The sequence below is a fragment of the Ovis canadensis genome, chromosome 1 (assembly GCF_042477335.2).
Source record: "Ovis canadensis isolate MfBH-ARS-UI-01 breed Bighorn chromosome 1, ARS-UI_OviCan_v2, whole genome shotgun sequence".
Classification (NCBI taxonomy): Eukaryota; Metazoa; Chordata; class Mammalia; order Artiodactyla; family Bovidae; genus Ovis; species Ovis canadensis.
The window spans coordinates 9,262,968-9,287,110 of NC_091245.1; the positions used below are offsets into that span (position 1 = coordinate 9,262,968).

General features: G+C 46.8%; 1 protein-coding gene across 1 annotated transcript in view; it reads right to left on the reverse strand.

The window, feature by feature from the left end:
- Positions 1-24,143, reverse strand: part of CSMD2 (CUB and Sushi multiple domains 2) — a 682,283-nt gene that overhangs the window by 176,474 nt on the left and 481,666 nt on the right. The window contains exons 23-25 of the mRNA XM_069545242.1: positions 16,982-17,138; positions 15,005-15,196; positions 8,501-8,627 (exon numbers count right to left, since the gene is read on the reverse strand). Coding sequence (XP_069401343.1) covers positions 8,501-8,627; positions 15,005-15,196; positions 16,982-17,138 — 476 coding nt within the window. The remainder of the gene's footprint in view (positions 1-8,500; positions 8,628-15,004; positions 15,197-16,981; positions 17,139-24,143) is intronic.

Consider the following 24,143-nt stretch of genomic DNA (forward strand, 5'->3'; position numbering starts at 1 on the left):
GAATATTATCTCGGACTTTCCCGGTGGCTCAGTGGTAAATAATCCACCTGCCAGATCAGAAGATGTGGGTTCAATCCCTGATCAGGGAAGATCCCACATGGCGTGGAGCACCTAAGCGCATGCACTACAAGGATTGAGCCTGTGCTTTAGAGCCTGGGAGCCACGACTACCGAGCCCACGTGCCTAGAGCCTCCGCTCTGCAATAAGAGAAGCCACGGCAATGAGAAGCCCGTGGACCAAAACTAGAAGGAAGCCTCTGCGTGCAGCAATTACAGGAAAGTGCACACAGCAACGAAGACTCAGCACAGCACCCCCACCCCCACCCCCCCGCCAAATACAGCATTATCTATACACCCATTTAAAATTTCTTCTGCCTCCTACGGTAAAATCTTTTCAGTGGAAAATGGTTCTCTTTTTAAAAGAATGGTATGTTTTAAGTGGCATCACAAGTTTTTAATTTAATTTAATTTTTGCTTATTTATTTCTTGAAAGGGAGAGATATATACTGGTCCAATGTGGCACACCAACAAGATTTGCATTTCTTTGGTTGAACTGTTTATTCTCTTCCTAAGAGATGCTGGAATTCATTTCTGGGCTTGTAAACTGGCAGTTAAATTGATGTATTCTGGCCAATTCAACTATTCAGTGAAGCTCAGCTGGATTATCATCTTTGGATAATTTGAAGTAGTTTGTATTTCTTTTTCCAGAGGTAACCTATGAGAAGCTAAATTGCCAGAGAGCATCACCATTCTGAAAGCTATATTTATACCTACCAGGTTACCTACATCCTCTCCTTCAAACACTTTTGAGCTCCTTTTGATTATTCCGTGGTTTGCTGAAACTGTAAATCTGACAAAGCAATACCCCATTGTGTTTGTGCTTATCTGTTCAGTTCCTTCAGGAGGTCAGCTCTTGCAGTGTGAGTACATGGACCTTCTCTGTTTAAGGTTTGACTTACTGTCCCCACATGAAAATAAACCTTCTGGAAGCTGCTAAACCAGCAGCCACGATTCCTGGCAAAAGCTGTGAACAGAAGCTTGACTTCTCATGCCTCTGCCTCCTTGGGGCCAGCTGCCCGCTTGTTGGGTAAAGGGAAACCACGCTGACCACAGTGGGGGATTGCTGCTCTCTGATTGATACGAAACTGCAGTGGGGGCATCTGGGCTTCAGGCACAGCCAGATGTTTCGTCTAGTCCAGCATCCTCCCAGGAAGACAAGCTCCACTGGGCAGCAGTAATGGGTAATCAAAACCATGGCCCCCTCTCTCAGTAATCCCACTGATTCATAACCAACAGCCAAGAACAGAGTTTCCAGGTTGCCCTGGCATTAATCATCAAGAAGCACATCCATAGTTAAAAATTAACAAACTAGGACTATTAGCCAAATAAGAACTTTATGACTAAATGGGCATTAAGAGCGGAAATCAGAGCTTCCAGGAACAAGGGGTTCCTCCATCCTCCAAGTGCCCCAGATCTCCTTATGGAAAGCATACCAGCAAAGGACTGTGTCTTATCCCTGCGTGCCTTCCCTTCTTAGAGCCAGCCACACAGAGCTCTCAGCCTCAACTTATACTCAGTTCTTCTGAGTGTAACCAGGACGCCTCGGATAGTTACACTCGATTCCTGCTTGGTTCTCCAGCTAATGCATCCTCCGCACTGCTGCCACTGAACCTCCAAAGTGGAGAGACTATCATGACCAGCAGAGGATGAGCTCTTTCAGAAGCAGCTGTGCACACCCACCCCTTCCTCTCTTTTACATGCCTGGAAGCGCTTTACTTCCACGCTGCATGGTGAACTACTACTGCTCTGTAATGTGTGGCTAGAATAGCACCTCCTCTCTGTAACACCTTGCCCCAAGCTGCCACCTGGAATTATGGACTGACCTTGTAAAGGCTTTCTATTGCGCTTGTACATACTTCTACATTAGCATTTATTTCATTATATAAGAATCTAAGTAGGCACTATAGGCAGGCTTACATGTATTCCATTTCCAAACCTCTCATCTGTCTTTACTATTAAAACTGTAAAAGCCAAACGAAACAGATTTCAGCCAGGCACGGCAAGTTCAGACTAACGAAATGTAGGACGGCACCTGTAGGTGGCGCAGAAGTAAAGAATCTGCCTGCCGATGCAGGGGAAGCCGCGCAGGAGGGTTTGACTCCTGGGTGGGGAAAATCCCCTGGGGTAGGGCAACCCACTCCAGTATTCTTGCCTGGAGAATGCCGTGGACAGAGGAGCCTCGTGGGCTACATACAGTCCAAGGGGTCGCAGAGTCAGACACGACTGAGCACGCATGCGCGCGCATGCCCGCACAGAAGAAAGTTCGCTCCCTTTGCTCTTCCCTCTTCTTTTAGACTGGAATGCAGACACAATAGCATCGTCAATGGACGTGAACCTGAGCAAACTCTGGGACATAGTGAAGGACAGGGAGGCCTGGCATGCTGTAGTCCATGGGATCGCCAAGAGTCGGATACCGGATACGACTGAACACCTGAACAACAGCCGCAGACACAATGCCTGGAGCTGCAGCGGCTGACTAGGTCACTATGAGAATGATCGCCTAGGGATGCAAGGGCAAGAAGAGAAGCAATGGCATCCTAAGCAGCTGCACTAGGTCTGGATGGGACCATCAGATGCTTTTTCCAGGAGAAAAGTGAACCCCCATCTGCTGAAGCCAGCTTTAGTCAGTTTTTCTATTTCCATTCTTAATAGAGAAATTTTCTATCTGTAAGATCGAGATCTTCAAGGGAAAAGACTGTTTCTTATTTATATTTATACCCTCAGCACCTGGCAGGATGCCCAGCACTGAGTAAATGTTCCAAGCTTCTAAATGAACTGAGTGTTGTTACTGTCTTCAGAATATTCCAGTAGCTCCTCATTATACTGAGAAAGCCATTCAGAGTTCTCATCTTGGCATTCAGGGTCCTGCAGAGAGCCCTCTTTACCCACACATCTTTATCTCCCCACATCCATCCACATCAGTCGAGTGCCCTTTCCTCCTTTGTGGACATCCCCTAATGTCACTCCCCTTCCCCTCCATTGGAATGTTTGCCTCTCCGCGTCCAAGCAAGCTCTGCTTGTCTTTCTTTTCTCCATTACTGAACTTGACTTGCAGTCAATTACAGCACTTGGCTTGTCTTCGAGGTACCAGTTTATTTGCCTGATTTCCCACTAGACTGTGAACCCCCAGCAGACAAGGACTGGCTGTTGTCTGGTCTTCGTGTTTCCCACTGCACGGCACCACACCGTCTGTGGCACAGAGAAGGTTCATAATGTCCTGCTGTGCTAAATGGAACCAAGCCAGGGTCAGAATGGTAGACCAGGGCCAGACGGGACGGGCTTGAAACCTGTACCACTGGGTTACCGTGAGACATTTGTCACTCCTGGGCCTCAGCGATCCCATCTATAAAACAGGGACCATCATAGCTGATCCAGAACCTGGTGTGCTGTAGAGACTGGAGACACATTAAGCAGAGGGGAGGATCAGGAGCAAAAAGGCTTTGCCTCCCTCTCCACTTGTCATCTGAGCTGGTCCACTGATTATAAAAAGGAAAGCTGGAACCCAACATTGCAATCTGAGAAGAGGCCCCACCCACGTGGGCTGAGCTTTCCGCCCTCTAGGCGCCGATGGCATACTTAGGGGTGACGTGCAGGCCGCAGCTCACAGGTCTGCTCTCCGGCGGTCAGCGGCCAGGCCTGGACAGAGTTCGTCAGCCAGCCTCTCCCGTTCTTGGCTCTCAGGGAGAAACATTCTGTCAAATGCCTCCCCCATCCTGTGCTCAGGGGCCGGTATGACCACCAGCCCACTCCTGTGCACATCCAGGAAGGGCCCACTTTCCTGCTTGGGTCAGCCTGACCATGAATCCCTGCAGCCACCTACAGGGTGTAGTTCCTCCTGGGCACTCCCGGAAAGGGACTCTCTTCTCCCAGCTTGCTGGGGTAAGGTGACGATGGATTCCTCTGGTCACCTCCAGCGCTTGGTTGAGGCAGGGGCAGGGTGAGGAGAGGCACCTTCAGGCCTCTGTCTGAGCCCCAGGGACAGTCTCATGGGCTGGCATACCCAAGGGAAAACCTGTGTGACACCCACCCCCACCAACAGCATGGCACCTGCCATCTGCGACTCTCAGGGGTGACCTGTGCTCCTATTGTGCCACCTGGGTCAAAAGCACAACCCCCCCCACCAGCCTATGGAGGGGGATTTTCTCCATATTTGGGATTTTTGCCCCAGGCACTATTCTAAGTGTTCGGACACATTAGCTCACTTCATTCCCAGAGGAGGCTTAGATGGTAGGTGCTATTTTAGTTGCCAAGTTACAGATAAGAGAACTGAGGCACAGGGTGCCTACTTGAAGGACTTCACAAGCTACAGCGCGAGTAAAGAGTGGTAGGTAGTTTGGTGGCCGAGTCTGGCTTTCTGCTGCAACTCGATACCAAATGCAAGACAACTGGGGGGACAACCGGGACATAAAGATAATCAGCTCTTCCAAGGAACGCAGCTGAATGATCAGCCCAGATGGCCCAACTGCAGAACGCAGCTGATGTAGGAAAAACAGGAGCCATTGTAAAACAAAACATAAATAATGTTCTCCGAGAGATGCAAGATGACAATACACTGATAAAAACAAAAGTGGGCTGTCAAGAGCAATCTGAAAACAGAAAGCGCACTTTTCTTGAAATAAAGATGGAAACAAAAACAAGATTTCCAAAAGAAAGAGGCAGGAATAACAGAATAAATACTGTTGAAAACAGAATTAATGGAAACACAAGATCACTGGCAGAATGAAAATGGGATAGAGATCTATCAAATCGCTAGAGGAGAAACAGAGCCAATTAAATCAAATCAGCTAACGATAGAAAGAGTTACAAATAAAACAATAAAAAAGCATTGTATATTTTGTTTGAAAGAAAGCATAATACATAGGATGTAAGGGAAATGTATAAAATCCTTTCTTTTAAAGGGTTTCTTTCTTTTCCCTTTCTTCAAATATACACAGAACACAAATAAGAAAAAAATTCAAAAAGTAACAAGGGCACAATGTAGTAAAAGTGGAATTGATTTACAAAATCGTACAAAATGTGTAACTTAATAACTTTGAAACATTGTTAAATACTCAGCTTATAAAGAAACCTAAACTGAAATTATAGACTAGACACAAAGCCAGATGAATAGTCTACATGGAAAAAAAACCTTCCTCAAAGAAAAATACACAAAGAACTTGAAGCAGCAAAAATAATTAAGTACCATTTTCTCCATTAAACAGGTAAACACTGTCCGGATCGACAGCATCAAGAGACGCAGAGCGGGGAAGCAGACTTCTGGCAGATATATACATTACTGTAATAGCTGGAGGGAAATTTGAGGTCATGCATAAACATTTGCCTCCTGAGAATCTATCCTAAGGAACTAATTGGACGACTGTTCAAAGATTCATGTGTAAGGGTGTTTACTGGAGTGAAAAAGTGAAAATATCCACTTTATCAATAGCAAAGTAGTTAAATAAATTATGGTTGTATAGACAATAGAATTCCCTATACCCATCAACCAGGATGGGGTCGATCTATATATATTGACATAATAAGATGATGATATGTGGGTAAATGGTAAAACAAAAAGCAAGCTACTGAGCCACTCGAAGAGGTGATCTTGTTTTAGCAAGCACGATTATTGCCTCTGCTCTCTGTATACATCGGCATACAAAATGCCTAAAAGGGGAAGTCAAACAAGAGGGTCTCAATGGCTCTCCTATGAAGGGTGTACGGAGAACAGAGTAAGATGATGGGGACTTTTGATTTCTACTCTGTAAACTTTATACTTTTTTAAAATGAGTATTTTGGGACTTCCCTAGCTGTCCAGTGCTTAAGACTTTGCCTTCCAATGCAGGGGGTTCAAGTTCAATCCCTGGTTGTTGAGCTAAGATCCCACAAGACTCATGGCCAGAAAACCAAAACATAAAACAGAAATAATGTAACAAACTCAATAAAGACTTTACAGAGTGGCCCACATAAAAAATCTTAATAAGTATCTCTTTTTTTTTAATATATAAACGTTCTATAAAGATATTTTCACTTAAAAAATAATGATGAAGCCTTGGGACTTCCCTGGTGGTCCAGTGGTTAAGAATTCACCTTCCAGTGCAGGGGACGGCATTCAATTCCTGGTCGAACTAAGATTCCAGATACCGCAGCTAAGCCAGCGCGCCACAGCTGCTGAGCCTGCGCACTCCAAAGCCCATGCACCAAAAACAAGAGATGCCCATGTGCCACATGAACACCCAGCACAGCTCCCCTAAAAGATAGTAATAATAAGGAAGTCTTCCTCTGAGTAAGGGCACAAACACCAAAGGGGCTGTTTGTGTCCGTCTAAAGGTGGTCTGCCTATGAATTCCCTTAACTTGGCTGCTGGTGGTTCCAGGGAGGGGTGGCGGGGTGTGGGGGTCAGTGAAGGAGAGAGGCGGCGAGGGACTGAGAGCAGGCGAGGGGACAGGCGTGGTGGATGCTGCAGACGCCTGGCTGGGACGGCAGGCTGGGCGGAGGAACGGCAGGAGGAAGGGAAAAGGGGACCATTGCTCCGTCCCCATCTTCCACCCGCTCTCAGTGCAGCTGGGAAGGAAGCCCTTCTCTTCTCTTCTCCTTTGAGGCTGTGAAGCACCAGGGAGCCTTTCCAATGGGGACTGAGGTCACATTTATCCTTTCCCAGCCATTCCCCACCTCGGCGTCCTCACACACCACCCCAGCAGGCCCCTTCTAGAGCTCCTGCTGTCTCTGGAGAGATTATTTCCTGTTTATCTGGATTCTCTCTTTTGGAGAGCTAGGAGAGGATCCTCTGGTCTTCCCCCCAGCCCAGCTCATGCCCGCCATTCCTCTGAGTGACAACAGTTCTCACGTCTGCCCAGAAAGCCCATCACTGATTTCTGGCGCTCTGCTTGCCAAACTCCGTGATCTCTCTGCTCTCCTTCCAGCCTCCTCCTAAACCTTAATACCTGGGAACTAACAATGCATGTCCTGGGGATGCTCAGGTTACAGTATCATGGAGGAGATGCACGCCCCAGTACTTAAGAAGCATCAGGATGTCTACAATTACCTTCGTGTGATTCAGCAAAAGCAAAAATGAGGACAGAAAGGAAAGAAAACAGAGAAAATCTGGTGGCATATTCACAGCAGCTGAATCCAGTGACAGGGACAGAGGTGCTCAGCAAACTGTTCTTTCGACTTTTCTATTTTATGAATTGTGTGCTACATAGCAAAAGTGAGGAAACAGAAGCCTCAATTTCCACATTTCTTGAGGAGAGTAAGACTGGCTGGTGCAACTCCTTGATGAAGGTCCCCTGAACTCATCCCTTCCTCTCCCCCATCGCCACTGGCGGGGTTCAGGCCTCCTCGCCCCAGTGACACTCTGGAGAGAGCCAGCCTCCTCCTCACTGGGCTCCCAGCCCCCGTCTGTCCCCTCTTCCACAGGCTGCCAGAATGGGACCACGGACCACAGCACCCATGGACCTCCACACCGGGCCACGTGCAGCCCGCTCCGCCAGCTTCATTCCCCTCCACAGCCCACCCCTCCACCCAAGTCTCTGGCCATGTGGACCCGTGCCCAGCCCCTTGAGTCCACCCACCATCCGGTCACCTCTTCTGCATAGTAGGCCCTTCTGTCCTGCCAGCCTTCCTCCTTGGCTACGGGACCACCTCCTCTCCACCTGACACCACTTACTCCAGTGTCACCGTTTCCAGGATGGGACCATGTCCAGACTCTGGCCTCCCGTCCTGCTGTTCAATCCCCTGCCCACTCCTCTACCACCTCTCACCACGTACACGCGCATCTCCTCTTTGGGACTCCAATACGCAATTCCTATTAGGCACAGATGCGGAAAGGATGCTATATTTTGAGGAAATATGTACAAAGTGCCGGACAGCATGCTGGACTTTTGTAACTATTCCCTCCACAGTCCTAGAGCACAAGCATTTTTGTTGCCATTTTACAGATGTGAAAACTCAGATTGAGAAAGGGAAGCGATGTGGAGTGAGACTGAAGTAGTAGGCAGACTCTCACTACCATCATAGAACCATGGTTAAATATTTACTGTGTTTCAAGCACTGTGCTGAGCACATGGCCTACAATGGCTAATTGGGGTTTCCTGTCCTGAGAAGCCAGTATTATAGCCCATATACCCCAGAAGGAAAGGAGGAGAGACTTACCCAAAGTCCTGCAAACGGTAAAGGGCAGAGCTGGGATTCAAGCCTGTGCCCTCAGCTACTGTGTGGTCACCGTGTCACCTCGGCCAGCGCCTCGTGTGAACTTGGATTGCAGCCCTGTGATGCTCAGGCTGGCCTTTTCTGGTTTTCCACAGGCTCTGGCCTGAGCCTGGGGTCATAGCGATGACTGTTTATCACAGGGGCCTTCAGGTGAGGTGGGCAGGGCCAGCCACTGGCTAGCGGACTGGTAAGGATGCTGGTGATGAGTCCCTTGAATGGCTGGCAGTGGTCAGTTTGCCGGCCCTGACACTTACCCAATGGTGCAGCCGGCATCAGCCTCGATGGTCCAGACGCAGTTGAGGTTGTGCTCGTACGGAGCTGGATACCCAGGGGACAGCACCTGCCCCAACACTTCTCCTCTCACTGTCCCTCCACACTCGGCTGAAAGAAATCCCAGAAGAGTGAGTTTCAGGGGGCGACCTGCGCTCACAGGGGCACCCCCTGGCTCCTCCTGCCTGTGTGCAGGGTCCCTCTTGTTTATCCCAGGTGGCTGAGCACAGCATAGAGGAAGGCTCTTGGATGAGACTTGTATCTGGGATCTACAAAAGACCCTATAAGTCAACAATGAAGAGACAAATAGCTTGGTTAAAAAGTGGGCAAAGCATTTGAACAGACATTTCTGCACAGAAAGTATACAAATGGCCTCTGAGCACATGAGAAGATGTGTAACATCACAGTCATTGGGGAAATGCCAATCAAAACCACAATGAGGCCCCACCTCACAGTCTCTAGGATGGCTGTAATCAAAAAGACAGACTAACTAATGTGTAGGTGAGGATGTGGAGACACTGGAACCCTCAGCTTCTGGTTTCCAGCTGGTGGGAACACAAAACGTTGCAGCTGCTTTGGAAAACAGTTTCCTAGATACCTGCTCAAAATGTTAGACATAGCTGCCCAAGGGAAAGTGAAAGTGTTAGTTGCTCAGGCATGTCTGACTCTTTGCGACCCCATGGACTGTAGCCCGCCAGGCTCTTCTGCCCATGGAACTCTCCAGCAAGAATATTGGAGTGGGTTGCCATTTCCTTCCACAGGGTATCTTCCCAACCCAGGGATTGAACCTGGGTCTCCTGCAGTACAGGCAGATTCTTTACAATCTGAGCCACCAGGGAAGCCCCAAAGCTACCTAATGACCCCAGCAGTTCCGCTGCTGCATACACACCCACGAGAAATGAAAATGTAAGTTCAAATGAGAATTTGTACACAAATGACCATATTATCATCATTCATAAAATCCCCGCCCCCCCAAAAAAGGGAAAAAACCCAATGTCCATCGACTGATGAACGGATTAACAAATAAGGTATATCCATAAAACAGAATATTATGTGTTCATAAGAAATAAAGAAGTACTGCCACACAGTACAACATGGATGAACAGAATGTTGAAAATATTAGCTAAGTTAAAGAAGGCAGGCACAAAAGGCCACATACTGTGTGTTTCTATTTATACAAAATATCTGGAACCGAAAAATTTACAGAGACAGAGAGCACGTTTGTGGTTGCCAAGGCCTGAAGAAGAGCAGGCAGTGGGGAGGGATTGCTAATGGGTTAGGGTTTCTTCTGGGGAGACAAGATAGTCAGGAATCAGATTGTGGTGATGGCTGTACAACCCCATGAATATACTAAAAGGCAACTAAATGGGCCAACTCTATGGTATGTGAAGTCTATCTCATTAAAGTTATTTTAAAAAGGTCCCTGGGGGTTTGGCTGATGGCCCACTCTATGAGCAAACTCCTTGAAGCTTCCTGGAGGATGTGCAGGAACTCAAATCTGGTCATTGACAAGAACTGGTCATTGACAAGATGTTGCATTCTTCCTCCCAGAGAACTTGTGGTCTAGAGGAGGAGATGGCCGCAGTGTATGCCCAGGGCCCCAACTGGGCCATGTTCATGCCAAGTGGTAGCACAGAGGTGGAGGTGACCAGTTTCCTCGAGGGCAGGGTCGGGAGAGGTGGGGCGGGTGGGAAGAGTGGAATGGAGAGGCCCTGGAAGAGGACACTGCTGACAGGGAAGAGCACCGCAAACCTCCTGGGGCTGTGAGACAGCACGGCGGCTTGAGAGACAGCATGTGGGATGGGGCATGGTGGGGAGACGGGGCTGAGGAGCTGGGCGAGCATCCTGCATGGAAGGGCATTGCACACTCGGCTGTTGCCCACTTCCTGTGTTAGGAGAAGAACCGCAGGGCTTATGCACATGAGTAGAGTCATCACTTTTACACAGTTGCCTATTAGAGAGAACACGCTGGGAGCAGTGTGCTGGAGCACAGAGGGGTGGACCTGGAGGCGGGGACCCAGTGAAGAGGTCCGCACTTGCCATCAGAGCAGCCCACTGGGTCAGAAGCGGGGACCCCCCAGCCTCCTTCCTCCCCATCGTCTAACCCGCCTCCGAGCCCCTGGGTCAGAAGCGGGGGACCCCCCAGCCTCCTTCCTCCCCATCGTCTAACCCGCCTCTGAGCCCCTGGGCCTGAACCTCTGTGATCCTTTCACACCTGACCCCCCGCCCCCATTGTTAAGAGTGGCGGCTCCGTCCCTTACCATCTCTGGGGGGACAGAGTCCCCAGCCCCCAGCAGTGCCACCAGAAGGATCCTTGTAAAATACAGAGTAGCCACATCCCTGCTTAGGTTAAACCCTCCTTCCCAGGGTGAAGTCCATACTGCTTAGGGGAACCCATTAAGCCCCCAGAGGGCTCCCTTTGGCCTTTCCTGGCCCTCTCCTGGCACCTCTTGGTCCAGTCAAGTATGACGAACTCCACAAGCCCAGGCACACTGAGCCTCTCCTTGGACTCGCAGCTTGACAGCATCTTCCGCATGAGACTCTCCCCGCCCCACGTGGAGCTGACATTGTCGTCTTTGGTGTCTCCATTATAACCTGAGCAGGATCTTATCATAGCCTATATATTGTCACCCTGCTTATTTAACTTCTATGAGTACAGAATATGAAATGCCAGGCTGGATGAGTCACAAGCTGGAATCAGGACTGCCAGGAGAAATAACAACAACCTCAGATATGTAGATGATACCACTCTAATGGCAGAAAGCAAAGAGGAACTAAAGAGCCTCTTGATGAAGGTGTAAGAGGACAGTGCAGAAGCTGGCTTAAAACTCAACATTCAGAAAACTAAGATCATGGCATCAGGTCCCATCAGTTTATAGCAATAGATAGAGAAAAAGTGGAAACAGTGACAGATATTATTTCCTTGGGCCCCCAAATCACTGCAGGTGGTGACTGCAGCCACGAAATGAAAAGATGCCTACTCCTTGGAAAGCTATGGCACACCTAGATAGCATATTAAAAAAACAAAGACATCACTTTGGCCACCTGATGAGTAGAGCCCATTCACTGGAAAAGACCCTGATGCTGGGAAGATTGAGGGCAGGAGGAGAAGGGGGTGAGAGAGGATGAGAAGTTTGGATGGCATCACCAACTCAATAGACATGAGTCTGAGCAAACTTCAGGAGACAGTGAAAGACAGGGAAGCCTACTGTGCTGCAGTCTATGGGGTCATAGATACAACTTAGCAACTGAACAACAATCTCCTTTACAAGACTATACACTCTCTGGCAGTAGGGATCTTGTATTACTTATCTTTGTACATCAAGTGCCCAGCATGGTGTTTGGCACATTATGTGCTCAGGTGCTCAGTCATGTCTGACTCTTTCTGTGACCCCATGGACTGTAGCCTGCCAGGCTTCTCTGTCCATGGAATTTTCTAGGCAAGAATACTGGAGTGGATTGCCATTTCCTTCTCCAGGGGATCTTCCCAACCCAGGAATTGAATCAGTGTCTCCTGCATTGCCAGGTGGGTTCTTTCTCACCAGTGCCACCTGGGAAGCCCTTGGCATCTTACAGATACTTTAACAAATGTTTGTTGAATGAATACATGGGAAGATAGAAGATCAAGTGAATGACAGAAGCTTATTGCTTTCCAGGCAAATGACTATGAAGGGTCTGAATCAAGGGAGCATGAGTCAAAATGAAGAGGAGACTTGCTGCAAAGCTTCTTAGGAGAGATCTGATTAAGCAAGACCTTAGAAGAGATAGGGTCAGGGCCACAAATGGGAGACTGACCTTCATCTGTTGCTACAAAGGACCCATGAAGCATCTCCTGGGCCCCATGGCTTGGCACGAGCCCACTAAGGCAGGGCAGGGGAGGGGTCCTTCTGCAGTGAGCCTGCTCAGGAGACTGGACCCTTTCTTTCAGCATCACTACCCTTGCGATGATGTTGGGATGGGTTATGCCAACCCAACTGAGAGATGCAGGGCTGACAAGCCTGGAACAGGGAGTAAGGTGTGGGTGGGAGGATGAGCTCAGAGGAAGCCTGTCCAGCTTCACAAGTAGCTCAAAGGGTGGGCAGGACATTATCCATGTTCTGGGCTGGAGCTTCCTTCCATATTCCTGATGGAGCAGCCCCTCCTGCATCCCAGAGCCACATGTTTGGAGGCAGCGGCACCAGGAGCATTTCCTCATGGACACAACTGCCTCTTTCCTCAGGGGTCACTTTATCTGGGGACTGGAAGGGGGCAGGGGCTGAGCCTGGGGGCCAGCATGAAGCAGATTTACCAACAAGACCACAAGACTCTGGTCTTCCTGATCTTCTCTCGGATCTCCATCCTAGAGCCCCAGCTGCTTCGTTTGGGCTGTAGCATCCACCATGGACCAAGAAACCATCTGCGTGTTGCCGCTGTAGCAGTCATTTCTGACAGGCCACGATCAAGTCCACACAATAGGACATATGCAAAAATGTCCACACACAATTCCAAACACACAGCCTCCCTCCCCTACGTGGTGCCTGAGGGAGTCTCAGTGCGGCAGGCCGCTGGAGGTTCAAAGTATAAATATTTTTCCAAGCACCGCTTGAGCAGATCCTCTAAGTTCCATCCGACTGGCAGATTAGATATTCAGAAGGACTTTATGGGGGAGACTTTCTGCAAAGCAAATAATTGCTTTGCAGTGTGAATCATCACCTCCTTCACATTTCGTTTGCTCTGGCTTGCCTATGGCCTCAGACAGTTGTCTGTTTATGCCTGTGTCTTCCTTTCTGGCCTGGGACCTGCTTTTCCTTGTATTCCCAGGGCCTGGCAGAGAGCCTGGCACACGAATGAAAGAAGGAGATAGAAACAGGGATGTAGGGAGAAAGGGACAAGGTGTGCCTGCACTTGAGCACAAAGAGAGAGGAAGACTCCAGAGGCCACTGTCCTGTTCTGTCCATAGTCAGGTTTAAAATCCTTGCCTTTAGACCCTCTGTTGTGTAACAGTGTCAAGATCCTGTTAACATACAGTTTTCTGGGTGGTGGTGGGGAGAGTATCACCCTTACCACCTTCCCCCCATGCTGGTTCACACCTCCAGCTTCACACTGGCTCAGGCTGGAATGTGCAACTCTTCTCCCTTCCCCTCTGGTGGGTGATGCTTACCCATCCTTTCAAGTCTCAATTAAAATATCACCTCCTAAGCACAACTTTCTTGTATTCCCTCCACCCTCTGGCACCTACTCTTGTTACAATGCTTATCTTGTATTGTGATCTGTTTTGGGTCTCTTCTCCTTGCAGGGGTGTGGGCTCTCCAAAGGCAGGAAGAATGCTTTATTCTTTCTTTTTTTCATTTCTCTGCTTCTGCACACACCCAGACATACACCTGCACCAATTCTGCCCCTTGGCACTCGGTAGGTGCTTACACGTCCTCCCGGTGGAGGATTTGCTTTTATAAGATCAGCCAGAGCTGCACAGCCATGCTGAGGTTGTGGGCCATGGGACAGGGAAAGGGATGAGGGAGAGGCCTGAGGATGCAGGACCAAGCGGCATGGTAGGACTCCTGCTCAGCAGGGAGGGTCATACACGCAGTGAGGTGGGTGGGCCAGACAGACAAAAGGACGAGCGTGACCTGTTCTCCACTTCTGCCTTGGACCAGGTTTCTCTTGTCCTGTGACATGTGGATGGAGCCTCCCAACAGCCTGTGTTGACATTCTGGAAGCACCACAGGGTTAAGAAGGCGCTAGTTCATCATCACATTCTTAAGTGTGACATGCATCTAGCTCATGATCTGAAACTTGAGGACAAGACAGATATTAATTCATCCTCCTACTTTCTCTTTTAGCATGTCCCCAGAAAAGGGAGCATGAACCCCATTTTGTCTATGGGGAAACTGAGGCCAAGAGTGAACTGGAGATTTATTTAGTCATGGTGTGGCAGGAACCCTTGGAACCAGGCAAAAAGTTCTTCTTCCTCTTAATTGACTCTCCCACCTCTCTGTTGTTACCAGGATTACGACTCTGAGAGCAAGACTTGGCCCTGGTGCCACTCACTAAATGTGTGATGGAGGCGAAACACCGCCTGGTGACTGTCGTGCAGGTGTGATGAGGTTGAGAGTGAGGGCGTGGGTGGCAGAGATGCAGGGCCAGTGATGGCTCCCATGAATAGGAGGGTTCAGACAGCCCCAAGGCCCTGGAGCATGGGGACCAATGAGGGACCCTTAGTGAGCCCAGAGCTTGGAACTCTGCATTAGGGGACAACCAAAGTGGTAAAAAACAAACAAACAAACAACCACCAGCCAAAGCAGGAGACATAAAAGATGTGAATTCGATCCCTGGGTTGGGAAGACCCCCTGGAGGAGGGCATGGCAACCCACTCCAGTGTTCTTGCCTGGAGAATCCCCATGAACAGAGGAGCCTGGCAGGCTGCAGTCCATGGGGTCGCAAAGAGTCGGACACGAAGGAAGTGGCTGAGTACGCACGAGGGGTCACCTGCAGAGCAAGAGGCCTCCTACCGACACAAGTGGGCAGGGGCTGGTCCCAGGCCCTGCGCTCCCCGCTCAGACACAGCAGCTCCTCACTGCCCCGCAGGCTGTACCCGGGGTCACAGCTGAAGGACACGGAGCTCCCAGCGAAATGGCCTCCATCATGAACCTTGTAGCCAAACTGGGGGGTTCCTGGGTCCTCACATTTGATGAGTTCAAAACCTGGGGAAAAGAGAAAAGAGTGAGCATGATAGGCCTGGCACAAACCACATCCTGCAGCCCATCCCCCCCATCCCAGAGTGTGCAGGTCCTTAAGAAAGCCACCGGCACGTGTCTTACAGAGCACTGCTTCGGGGCCACATGACTGTGCTCAGGTCAGGGTCTCTGTTTACAGAGTGTCCCCCCTTGCCTGCCACTGTATATGAACGACTTATTTCTTCCAGGACAGCTTTTAATAGTTTTCAGGTGTAGGGTCTGGATTTTCTGGGTTTTTCTGGTTTGTTTGTTTGAGCCATAGCATTTTGCTAGCAGGAGCTGCTTTTCCCACTTTGCTCCCTGAGACATTCTGATAGGAAATATGGAAAAGTCACTTTGCGTATATGTTTCACAGCTCAGCTTCATCCTGCTGAAGTATATACTCTATTGAATGAGCCTGGAGAAGGACACCTCTGTGAGCTTACACAGAGCTCCTCAGGCACAGTCACCTGGATCACCTCTTGTGTTTTATTCACAGGATTCCTTTAGGGACGAGTGACTATGCATTCCACAGCTGAGAATATTGACTGCGGAAGGTCACACAAATTGCCTCAAAGTCACCCAATCTCAGGTGACAGAGATGGAATTGGAAGGCAACTCTGTTTAATCCTCTTCCATCGATGTGCCTGCAGTGACAGGCACAGACCCCATGTCCAGGCAAGAGTCATTTTGGGTAGACTCATTGTGGGTTTTTTTTAGCACTTTTATAGAGGTATAACTTACATACCAAACACTTGCCCATCTACAGTGTACAGTGCAGTGTCTTCTCGTCTATTCAGAGTTACGCGACTCTCAGCACAATCTACTTTTAGACACTTGCATCACCCCAAACGGAAAATGAATTTTCCCCAACTTCTTCATCCCCAGGCAACTAACAATTTTCCTCCTATCTCTGTGGATTGGCCTATTCTGGACACTTCACATAAATGGATCATGCAGTACATATGTCTACACGTCCTGTGACGGGCTTCTTTCACTTAAAATCCTGTTTTCAAGGTTCAATCATGTTGTAGTATGGGTCAAAACCGGATCCTTTTCTATGGCCAAATAGTACCCCATGGTATGGATGGATATATCACATTTTACTTACCCACTCATCGGTTGATGGATACTCACTGGATTTTAAAGTAGCCTATAAAAAGCACATTTCTTTGTAGCAACTGGGCAAGTAGAAGCTCAAATCAATGAATAAAATAGCTGTGAAGCCAAAGAATGGAGATACCACCCCAAGTATTCTGTAGCTGTGGACAAACCTCGGGTGATTTTTCTTTTTGCAATCTCAGGAATAAGGGAGGGAGTTACAGTCAGGAAAAAAGGGAATCAACACTTGACTCTTCAAGGAGTGGTAAAAAAAGAACATAATTATACATTAGTGTTTGCATTTTTTACATCTGACTATAGCTGAACATTATTTTATAAATGTCATGATTAGGAGAGGCTATCTTTGGTTGATTTAATTAAAAGACTCAGCGCTTATTATTTTTAGTGAGTTAAAGGTGATGAGTGAGTAAAAGGTGTACTGTAACTCTGAGCTCAGCTAATCACGGGTGTAACCATGGAGCTGTATACCAAGTGGCAACCTATTCACATCACGGGCACAGGGTCTTAGGGGAAACAATCAGCTAATTGTGCACCAGTTAGAAAAAATCAAACCCACTAATTGACGGGTGACATCCCGGAGCCCAGCCTCCCAGTGTGCAGAACCAGGGAGAGTCCGATTTCATGGTCCACTCAGAAGTGAGAAAGACTTACTGGAAAAGTGCAGCTCAAAGCCCTTGCTGGTGTTCTCAGCATCAGTGATGAAATCAAGCCACAAACTGCTGGACGTGCTATTCAATGTCACCCCCAGCATCTCGGTGCGGCTGAACACCCCAAGCAGACGGGCAGAGTTGTTATTGCCATCGTAGACCTGGGCACAGGAGAGACCCCAACCCCATGTTATCAGCATGACCTTATCTGGAACATGAGCTCCCGAACCCACAGCCCACATTCCCAGAGTTCAGCACAGATAACAACTGTTAGAAGGGCACTGAGCTCCTGGATGCAAGGAAGACAGCAGAGTGGAGTTGGCCACCATGTGGTTATCAATCTGTCTCACCTTCACTTGGTACCAGTTTTGTGCTCAGCCTATCTTGGTGTGAATCCGATCTCTAGGAACTGGTTGCTGTTCTAACCTTTCCAGGGGAGTTCTGGTCTAGTTCCCCCAACTATGGCACCAGCTTACTCTTCAGCAGCTGGGGGAGGCCAGGTTGGGGCAGCCAGCCTGACTGCCCAAGCCAACTGTTTCTGCAGACACATAGGCTGCAAGCAGAGACATTACTTTGCCAACAAAGGTCCATCTAGTCAAGGCTATGGTTTTTCCAGTGGTCATGTATGGATGTGAGAGTTGGACTGTGAAGAAAGCTGAGTGCTGAAGAATTGATGCTTTTGAACTTTGGTGTTGGAGAAGACTCTTGAGAGTCCCTTGGACTGCAAGGAGATCCAACCAGTCCATCCTAAAGGAGATCAGTCCTGGGTGTTCATTGGAAGGACTGATGCTAAAGCTGAAACTCTAATACTTTGGCCACCTCATGTGAAGAGCTGACTCATTGGAAAAGACTCTGATGCTGGGAGAGATTGAGGGCAGGAGGAGAAGGGGATGACAGAGGATGAGATGGTTGGATGGCATCACCGACTTGATGGACATGAGTCTGAGTGAACTCTGGGAGTTGATGATGGAGAGGGAGGCCTGGCATGCTGTGATTCATGGGGTTGCAAAGAGTTGGACATGACTGAGCGACTGAAATGAACTGAACTGAACTGAGGCTGTAAGCATTTGGCATTTCTGCACTGCAAGATATGCTATCTTGATCTGAGACACCCAGGAGATGAGATAGCTGTCCTCCTCCCTAATCCCACCCTGGTAGCTCAGTGGTAAAGAATCTGCCTGCCAAAGCAGGAGACACAAGAGATGGGAGTTCGATCCCTGGGTTGGGAAGATCTCCTGGAGTAGGAAATGACAACCCACTCCAGTATTATTCTTACCTGAAAAATCCCGTGGACCGAAGAGCCTGGTGGGCTACAGTCCATGGGGCATCAAAGTCAGACACAGCTGAGAACACACGCACACTACCCCCACCCCACTGTGGCAGCGGCCTCGGTCTCACACTCTGCAGGACCAGGGCCCTGGGATCTGGCAGGATGGAGTTAAAATGTCCAGGGTGTCAGATGTCACATATCTTCCCATTCCCCAAACTCGGCCTCTGCCCCTTTCCCTCCTAAAATGAGGGCTCCAGCCAGGGCCTGCTGGGCTAGCCAGGGGTGGAATCATGCAGGCATCTGGTTTCCCTGACTCCCATCTGTCCCCTGAACTTCTGAGCACCAGCAAAGACAGCAGTCATCAGAATAATGAACTGGCTCCCCAGGTTCTGAGGTTGCCGCTCCTTTCCAGACAATTGTGCAAATAACAACAGAAGTTGTGATTGAGTGAAGGACCCCCTGGTGCTTTGGTAAATATCAAAGATGGGATCTATGGGTGGGTGATGAATATTTGTGCATGGCACAGGATGTGGTGCCAGCTGCCAGCAAATTGGAACAATATTTCCATCCTACTATTTATGAAGCAAAGCTTTCTAAAAGAAGTCATCCTTCAAGCTAACAGTGCTGTATATTACAGAGATTTGTTCAGGCCCCTGGGAGCCTCAAAAGTCTGTTTCCAGATCCTGTATGCAATTGCTTTATGTCATGGATAGACTGGGAGAATTCTGGAGTGCCAACAGATATAGAGATGACACCAATTCAAAGAGTTTTGCTCACTGTTACATCCAGATTGCTATAAAAATATTTTTACCCATTAACACATATATTTTCTAATTGACTGATCAAGGAATTAGTCATCAACATTTGCCAGCATCACAATCAGAGAGACAGCTAGTCACCATATGTTTCTTAATGGAAGACACCAATAACTATGGGGTCATTTTGTCAAAAGAAAAATTAAACCTGACTAAGATCAAGCTACTGTATCGAATTTCCAAGTTACAGGAAATATGGAGGACAGAGGAACATATAAAATGAATAAATTACAAATAAACAAACAAGTCACAAATAAATAACAAGTAAATTATTCCCAGGTGGCTCAGTGGTAAAGAATCTGCCTGCCAATGCAGGAGATGTGGGTTTGAGCTTCCTGGGTCAGGAAGATCCCCTGGAGGAGGAAATGGCAGCCCACTCCAGTATTCTTGCCTGGGAAATCCCATGGACAGAGGAGCCTGGCAGGCTACAGTCCACGGGGCACAAAAGAGTTGGACATAACTTAGTGGCTGAACAACAACAAAAAAAGAAGAGATGGAGGTAGAAATCTAAACACACAAAAAATACTTGAGGCAACTAATCTAGTGGGTAGATTTTATTTGGATCCTGATTCAAATAAAGTGCAAATTTAAAAACTATTATGATAATATTTAAAAAATTTAAAATATAATTATGAATTATATTTAAAAATATAATTGTTGGCATATCATTGTCCAGAATATGTGGAAAATTCCCTGGTACATAAGAAGCACCTAATAAATGTATGAAAGAAGTAAAAGGGTTAGTCACTCAGTTCAGTTCAGTTCAGTCGCTCAGTCGTGTCCAACTCTTTGCGATCCCATGAACCGCAGCACGCCAGGCCTCCCTGTCCATCACCAACTCCTGGAGTCCACCTGAACCCATGTCCATCGAGCCGGTGATGCCATCCAACCATCTCATCCTCTGGTGTCTCCTTCTCCTCCTGCCCTCAATCTTTCCCAGCATCAGGGTCTTTTCAAATGAGTCAGCTCTTCACATCAGGTGGCCAAAGGACCGGAGTTTCAGCTTCAACATCAGACCTTCCGATGTCACTCAGTTGTGTCCAACTCTTTGTGACCCCATGGACTGTAGCCAGCCAGGCTCCTCTGTTCATGGGATTCCCCAGGGAATAATACTAGAGTGGGCTGCCATTTCAAATAAATAATACAATAGCTTCTTTTAGTAATTTTGCCTTTAAATCCACCTGGAATTTTGGCATATGGTAAAAGATAAGATGGGCTCCCTAAGGGCCACCAGTGGTAAAGAACCTGTCTGCTAGTGCAGGAGACCTAAGAGACATGGTGTGATCCCTGGATCAGGAAGATCCCCTGGAGAATGGCTTGGCAACCCATTCCATTATTCTTGCCTAGAGAATCCCATGGACAGAGGAGCCTGGTGGGCTACAGTCCACAGGGTCACAAAGAGTTGGACACAACTAAAGCGACTTAGCATGCACAAAAGATAAGATACATTTTCTTCCTTGTTGATTAGCCATTTTTAACTAATTAACTCTGTAAATATTTCGCCCATTATCAACTTTAAAGCCACCTTTATCACATATATAGTTCAACAAATTTTGGGGGTCAACTTTTATGCTACCAAAGTTATTTCTTTGTCTATTCCTGCATGTGAGCTGGACTTCTGAGGTGGTGCTAGTGGTAAAGAACCTACCTGCTAATTCAGGAGACATAAGAGATACAGGTTCAATCCCTGGGTCAGGGAAATCCCCTGCATGAGGGTCTGGCAAGCCACTCTAGTATTCTTGCCTGGAGAATCCCATGGACAGAGGAGCCTGGCAGGCTACAGCCCAGTCAGACATGACTCAAGCGATTTAACACGCATGTACATGAGCTATACTGTTTTAATTATGATAGCTTTGTGATGTATTTAAATATTTAGTAGGGCAAGTCCCCTCTCATTTGTCTTCTTTTAACTTAAGAAATTCTTCTCTCATATTTATTCTTTTAGATAAACTCAAGAATTTTCTCAAATTAAGAAAAACAACAACTCTCCGTACTCCCCTCAAAAGACCCAAAATAATTTCTATAATTCTCACTGATTAACATTAAATATACGGATTGATAACAGAGAAAACATATATCTGCATGATATTAAGTCTTCCTATCCATATATATGACATCTGATTCCACTTAATAAAGTTGTCTTTTATATCTCTCAGTAAAGTCTGTACTTATTCCTGGGCACTTTAATATTTTTTATTGATTTTGGCATTTGGGTCTTTGTATGCATTTATTTCCTAACAGAATATTGCTTGTCCATAAGAAAATGGCTTTGATGGTCCAGTTCATCATTATATATAGGTGATGGATTTATCCCTGACAAATCTGAGAGAATCTGTACACAGCCAGTACATCTAACCTTCTTTTTTCTGTATTAGATGCTTCCACTTTTTTCAGCTTTATTGAGGTGTAATTGACAAATAAACTTGATTTTTAATATGCATGAAACCACTACATCTAATAAGACAGGTCAGCAAGATGGCTGCCTTCAAAATATGTCAAGTGGATCGTGTTTAGCACACAGTTACAATGTAACATTCCTACGAACATTGCCGCATGCATATCTGCTCACACACCTTTTCAAGTTTCTCTATGGCATACACGTAGAACTAGAATGGAGAAGCAGGTCACGCAGGGAAGATACATCTTCAACTTTGTTAGACACTGTCAGTCTGCTCTCCGAAGAGTACACCAATTTAATCTCTCTACCAGCAGCGTAGGGCAGCTTTCATTACTTTATATCTTGGCCAACACTTGCTCTTTCCAGGAACTCTAAAATTTTCCAATATGATGAGTGCGAAATGGTTTCTTGTTTTAATTTTTATGTCCCTGATTATCACCAAAGTGGAACATCTCTTTGCATGCTTCTCAATTCTTCACTCCTCTTCTGTGAATTGCCCGTTCATAGACTTTAGCCAGCCCTGAATATGAAACCTCCCTGCATTTATTTTAGTTTTATGTCCTTCAGAATAAAGTTTTATAATTTTCTCAGTTAATGTTATACGCGTTTGTTAGGCTTATTCCTAGGTGTCTGAGCAGTTTTTGTTTCTATTATGAGAACTCTTCCTCCTCTGTTATTACGTGTTTGAATCGGTTGTAGAAACATCAGTGGCTTTGCTAAATTGTCTTATTGGTTCTGATAATTTATTGGTCGGTTGTTTCGTATTTCCCAAATAAGAGACAATTAGGATATTCCGTTCTAATTGTTACGGTTCATGTGTTCTTTTCTTTGTCTAATTGTAGTGGCTTGGATCTGAATACTATTGATGGTAGCAGAACAGCTGCTCTTGTTCCTGACTTTACCGGTAATCCTTAGGAAGTTTTGTCATTAAGTATAATGTTTGCCACAGGTGTTGCTAGAAATTTTTTTTTATCTGATTGAGAAAGTTCTGTCCATAGCTTTATGAGATATTTTTGCAAATCATGAACAAGTACTGACTTTCATCACATGTTTTGGGATATGTTGGCAGGATCTTATATTTTTCTCTGCTAATCTGTTTATGGGCTTCCCAGGTGGTGTTAGCGGTAAAGAACCCGCCTGCCAACGTGGGAGGCATAAGAGATGCACGTTTGCTCTCTGGTGCTGGGAAGATTCTCTGGAGGAGGGCTGGCAACTCACTCCAGTGTTCTTGCCTGGAGAATCCCATGGACAGAGGAGCCTGGTGGGGTATAGCCCATAGGGTTGCAAAGAGTTGGACACGACTGAAGCAACTTAGCATGCAAATCTGTTACTAGAATAAAATTGCTGATATTTGACAGCCCTTGACCTACAAAAAAAGGTAATTTCACATGGGTTACCCAGTAAATAAAATTAGGAACTCTTCTAATATTGACACATTCTTATATTCCTGGAATCCATCCCATTTGGCTATTTTTGTTTTAATGTGCAGCTAGATCCAACATGATACTCTGTTAGGACTCCTGGTCTATGATCATAAGTGAAACTGGCCTCATACTTTATACTGTCCTTATTCAGTTTGATATAAGTATTTTCACTTGTCCCATTTAAATGGGTGGAGATATGAGTGCTAATTTTCCTCTTTTTGAGACAGTTTGATTATTGTAGGGGTTAATCGTTCCATGAAGTGTTCTGAGTTTATCTGTAAGACAGTCTAGGCCTGTGCACTTTGAGAGAGAATATGGGAGAATTCCCATGTTTTAAATGGCTATTGGTTTATTCCAATTTGTATTTTTTCCTGATATCAGTACTTTTTATCTATAAAAATTTTCCATCCCATTTAAGCTTTCTTAGTTTTTGGCTTATGCTTTTCCTAAGCATATTCAAAAACAGAGACATTACTTTGCCAACAAAGGTCCATCTAGTCAAGGCTATGGTTTTTCCAGTGTTCATGTATGGTTGTGAGAGTTGGACTGTCAAGAAAGCTGAGCGCCAAAGAATTGATGCTTTTGAACTGTGGTGTTGGAGAAGACTCTTGAGAGTGCCTTGGACTGCAAGGAGATCCAACCAGTCCATTCTAAAGGAGATCAGCCATGGGTGTTCTCTGGAAGGAATGATGCTAAAGCTGAAACTCCAGTACTTTGGCCACCTCATGAGAAGAGTTGACTCATTGGAAAAGACCCTGATGCTGGGAGGGATGGGGGCAGGAGGAGAAGGGGACGACCAAGGATGAGATGGCTAGATGGCATCACTGACTCGATGGATGTGAGTCTGAGTGAACTCCGGGAGTTGGTGATGGACAGGGAGGCCTGGCGTGCTGCGATTCATGGGGTCGCAAAGAGTCGGACACGACTGAGCGACTGAACTGAACTGAACTGAACTGAACCATTTTCTAATTGTTTTCATAATCTGTATCTTATCTATGACTATGTTTCTTTTTCATTATTAAAATTATACATTTGTGGCTTCTTTGTTCCTTGATCAGTCCGGCATACTCTGTCTAGAATTCTGTCTATTCTATTCTGTTTTTTTTTTTTTTTTTAGTTTTCTTTTTTCAGTCATTTTTCCTTTTATCTTTAAACATATCTTTCTTCTACTTTCTTTGGATTCATTCTATTATTCAAGTACCTAAATCCTTATTTATTTTTAATCTAGATGATATGCCAGAGAGTAACAGATGTATATT